Source organism: Egretta garzetta, unplaced genomic scaffold (assembly GCF_000687185.1).
Source record: "Egretta garzetta isolate BGI_Z169 unplaced genomic scaffold, ASM68718v1 scaffold329, whole genome shotgun sequence".
Classification (NCBI taxonomy): domain Eukaryota; kingdom Metazoa; phylum Chordata; class Aves; order Pelecaniformes; family Ardeidae; genus Egretta; species Egretta garzetta.
This window is the reverse complement of record NW_009269999.1, coordinates 6,757,467-6,762,222: the sequence shown is the minus strand read 5'-3', so window position 1 is coordinate 6,762,222 and position 4,756 is coordinate 6,757,467. Positions and strand designations below refer to the sequence as shown.

General features: G+C 48.9%; 1 protein-coding gene across 1 annotated transcript in view; it reads right to left on the bottom strand.

Annotated features, from left to right (window-relative positions):
- Window positions 1-277: 277 nt before the first annotated feature.
- Window positions 278-4,756, bottom strand: part of SPINT1 (serine peptidase inhibitor, Kunitz type 1) — a 19,788-nt gene continuing 15,309 nt past the window's right edge. The window contains exons 8-11 of the mRNA XM_009647604.2: window positions 3,375-3,425; window positions 2,390-2,560; window positions 1,612-1,668; window positions 278-474 (exon numbers count right to left, since the gene is read on the bottom strand). Coding sequence (XP_009645899.1) covers window positions 278-474; window positions 1,612-1,668; window positions 2,390-2,560; window positions 3,375-3,425 — 476 coding nt within the window. The remainder of the gene's footprint in view (window positions 475-1,611; window positions 1,669-2,389; window positions 2,561-3,374; window positions 3,426-4,756) is intronic.

The following is a 4,756-nucleotide window of genomic DNA, read 5'->3' as shown; positions in this document are numbered from 1 at the left end:
AGATGTAATTCAGAGTTTCACTGGATTATTTGAGGTTAGAAAGGGAGAGACATCAGAGAGCATCAGAATGCCCCCAGATCCTCACTTTCCAGAGCAGCCATTTAGCCAAGACAATCACAAACTCTAGTACTGCCAAATCATGGCTAGACCTTGGCCTGATGCTACAAATGTCTTTGATGAGAAAGAGTCCGTCAGGCAGAGGCCCATGTCTAAAAACAGAACTCCAGAAATTTTGGGGAGCGCCCCAGCGCTGGGCTGGAGAAAGAGAGGCTGTAGGTCAGACTGGTTTGGTGGCACTGCTGTAAAACAGATGCTCAGTGTCCTCTGTGGTAGAGAGGGTTGAGTTGGTAGCAGTGGTCGGCTGACGGCGGCGGCTGTTCTTCTTCCTGTTCTTCAGGAAGAAGTAGCCGATGATTGCCAGGACCACCATGATGCAGATCACGAGGAGCACGGCAATCACTACCTCAAAGGCACCTGTGGGGGATACTCGAACACGTTAGAAGGGCTGCTCCACGAGCTCTGGCGCAGCAGGGGCAGTCAGGAAGAAGCAAGCACAAACGCCGCTGCAGAAGCTGTGCTGGCCAAAGAGAAGAGGTGGGCAATAGCTGGCCTGGCAGCAGGGTGGTCACTGCAACACTGAGCAAAGAAGAAGGCAGATGACCACGTGGCATAAGGGTATAGCCAGGGTATAGCCAGCCTGTCTCTCCCAAATTTTCGTTCCCATCATTTCCCAGATGCACCACGCCCTCTAAAGGCTATTCAGTAACTTTGGCAGGCTTGGCCATTTGACACCCCTATGAACATCAAGCCCTTCCACAGCGCTGGCCTTGCTTCATATCTCAACAGGCAGGCCACCGAGGGGTGGTTGCAGAAAGCACCTTCTGGTTGGGATAATGCTGTCGGAGTGAGCTATGGTGGAGAGGCTGAGTTTGTGGGGAAAGGGCTCGTAGCTGTGCTGTGAGCACTTGGTCTTCTACAGGCAACCAAGCTCCTGCATCGTCAGTCAAACATGATGCATTTGAGAGCTGGTGTGAATGTGAAGATTAAATCAGTCTCTAGGGTTTAAGAGCAGAAGTGGATAATTTCAGGAGGAAAGGAGGCCTCACAGCTCTGTGGTGAAAGGACACCAACCTTAATGTGATATTCTTTGAAGAACTTGTAATTCAATAGCTTTGGTGTTCTTTACAGTTGTAGAGTGGGTGTGTAGCGTCATCAGATTCCCCCACAGTCTAGCACCCACCATTATTCACATGCCCACTCGGGCCTTCTTTCTTGCAGAAGTTAGTGGTCCTTATGTGAACCTGGCCCTTAGGAAGAATTCTACTTGCCATTTTTTGGTGTTGAACAGGGGATGATTCGTGCAAGTTGATGGGAGGAAAATCAGGAGCCTCTGATGTGAGCTACTGAGTCACAGACAAAGAAGTTGGACCACAGATGCACAGTGTACGGAAGCATCTCTTGCCACTGCTAGCATCCCACAAATCCCACACCACTCCCTCAGCTTCAGAAGGGGGGTGGGAGACAAGGCCATTATTTGCAAGGAAAGGCAAAATATTTTTCAGGACAGGGTAGAAGCAACAAGCAAGATCTGTAGGAAAAACTGTTACTCACTTAAGACAGCACTTTGGGGCTCAAATGATTCCCACCTCCGGCCAATGGCATCTGCTTCTGAATTGGGAGCAAAGAGGGAGAAAAAAAAGTTTTACAAAGAAGGTTGGGAACAAGGGATAAGAGAGGTTTCTGAAGAGCCTATTTCCAATGCTCTGAAGTGACTGAATGCATAGAGCATCCCTCCTGACAGCCACGGCACTGAGCTCGCAGGGCAGGCTGTGGGCACAGTGGAGCCGAGGGTGGCAATTCAGAAAAGCATCAACAGTTTGCCTCCTAACAGACACAGTTTGGCAGAATTCCTCCTGTTTCAGCTGTTGGCCTCCACAGCAAAATGTACAAAGCTCTGCCGTGTAAATCTTTCCCTCTTGTTTGTTTAAAACTTCTGCCTAATACGTGTCATTGAGGATTTTCTTAATTTCTCCCCTCCCACCTGTGGAGAAATGGAGCCAAGCTAGAAGTTAGATCCTCTTTAGAGAGGCCATATCATATCTCTGCTTAGCTTTGTCATCTTCCTCTGTCCTTTTTTCAACATCAGCACCCAAAATGTTTTCCAGCTCTGAGAAATTGCAGGCTGCATTGCAGAAAGATGCTGTAGATACACAGTGTTCCCTGTAAGCCGTTGGTCACTTAGAAGAGCGCTGTGAGGCATGGACAGGGTTTGAGAGCAGAGCTGCTTTGACTGAAAGCTCCCAAGTCACTGCCTCTTTGGGACCACAGAATTTGGAGCGATTTGCACCATTTGATCAGTAAAACTCCAGCCCTCACTATGTCTGCTTACTTGTGATGCCTGAACATGATTTCATGCACTCTTCCTCTTCTTCAAAGTTGTTGTTGTTGCCGCCGCAGCCCCCGTAGGTGAAGGGGTCACATTTCTCAGAGAATGGGTTATAGTACCAGCGGGGGATGCTCTCGGTGCACTGTCCAGTATGAGGCAAGTCCACACAGTGACCTGGCAAAGCAAGGGAGGGGTGCTGTCACCCAAGCAGCGTGTTCCCAGAGCAGCAACATTTTCTGCTCATGATCGAAGAGCACAAGCACCGTGGCAGAAGGAATCCATGGCCAGAGCAGGGGCTCTTGGGTCCCCACTGCCCAGTTGCCAGCTCCTCAAATTGGTGTTGCTAACGTGAGTGGCCACCTGCCCATAACCCAACTAGCAAGGAGGAAAAAGGAACGTCAGAGCGTGCAGACATGCTAGACCCTGGATTCAATCCCCTGCAGAAACAACCTGTCCTCCTTGGGAGGCAGAAGGGAACACAAAGGGCCTGGGCACACAGAAACCACAGTTCGTCTTGGATCTCCTCTACAAGCAAGCTGCGTGCAAGATGACATGGGATATCCTCTTTGAGCCCAGTGGTAGTGCCACTGTCTACACCACTACAAACAAGGCAAAGGCATGGGATTGAGCACAGCCATATGATTACTTGTGTTGTGCCACTGTTAGGTCCCCCCCCACTGCTTTGGTTTGCGCTATTTCCAAAAAAGTGCAGCAGGGTTTTGTGCAGGCCAGGTCCTGTGCCCAACAGGCAATATGCGTGAGACCTGCTTCGGTGGAAAAAGTCTAGGCAGGAGAGCGAAAGCCTGCTATAAACAGCTGTCCTCAAGTTCAGAGAACAGGCCCTTGCTTATTTTTAGTATCAGGACCACCCAGATGCTACCCCCGTTTTTGGAATTATACAGGGAAGCAGGTTTACCACAGAACAACAGACCGAAAGAAAAAAGAAAAGCTGGCAGATGTCAGCCTAGGAGCTCTGGGTGGTACGCACCTTGCTTACGTGTGACGTTGATTTTCTGCAGTCTATTGAACTCACGAGCATCTGCAAGAGAAACATTTCATGTTAAAACTTCTCTCACCGGTTGAATACAAAAGAAATGCCTCCGTCCGAGCAGAGATGAGCAGACAAGGCTTTCCCACATGTTCCTTTGTGATCACAAGCCAGGGAAAGGGAGATATAATTTGAGGTTCTTAAATATCTTAAAGCTACGAGAGGAAAAATGAAATGTAATAACGAGAAACTATTCCCAATTTCTATTCCAGAAATACAGAGACTAACCTAAGGAAAACAAAGGCTGCTTTCTTATCTTTTTATTTTTCCCCATCGAGAAGTATGGGGAAACTGCTACCACTCCAAGTTTTAAGAAGTGTGAAAGAGCACTACTGTAGGATACAGGAGAGGGCAAGAGAAATGAATCATATGCTTGCAACCATAAAAAGGCAACAAAGTCCTCACATATAAGGAAGATATTATGGGAATTCTATGAGAAGAGGCAGGTGAGGAGGGATTGCAGACTTGGGCAGCTCGCAGCTGTGTGTTTACATTAGCAGAGTGTGAGGATGTTAAGGGGACTGTTGACACTGGACAGACTGGGAGAAATCATGATTTCATTTCTCATCTCCCAGCTCTAGGAGAGCAGGTAAGGTCCTTCAGTGAGAAAAATATTGGAACGGGATGGAAGGACAGGCTCTGAAGTCTTACGGACAGGTGCAGAGAAGAGAGTCGAAGAATATTTAAGGGGCAGGAAAGACCCCAGAAGGAAGATCAGCTCTTGCAGTCAGCAGAGATATGGGGATGGCAGAACCTGCAAATATAATGCTGCGGAAAGAGGTAATGCAGGGTCGGGAGATAAGAACAGAAGGCACCAAAAAGCACTGAGTCAACAGTTAAATCCAGCAGGCAGCAGGTCACAAGCGGTGTCCCCAGGGCTCAGTGGTGGGGCTGTTTCTGTTTAATATCTTTATCAATGACCTAGATGAGGGGATTGAGTGCACCCTCAGCAAGTTTGCAGATGACACTAAGTGGGGTGGAAGCATTGATCTGCTTGAGGGTAGGAAGGCTCTACAGAGGGATCTGGACAGGCTGGATCAATGGGCTGTGGCCAACTGTATGAAGTTCAACAAGGCCAAGTGCTGGGCCCTACACTTGGGTCACAACAACCCCATGCAATGCTACAGGCTTGGGGATGAGTGGCTGGAAAGCTGCTTGGCAGAGAGGCATCTGAGGGTACTGGTCAACAGCAGACTGAATATGGGTCAGCAGTGTACACAGGTGGCCAAGAAGGCCAATGGCATCCTGGTTTGTATCAAGAATAGTGTGGTCAGCAGGAGCAGGGAAGTGATCGTGCCCCTGTACTCAGCACTGGTGAGGCC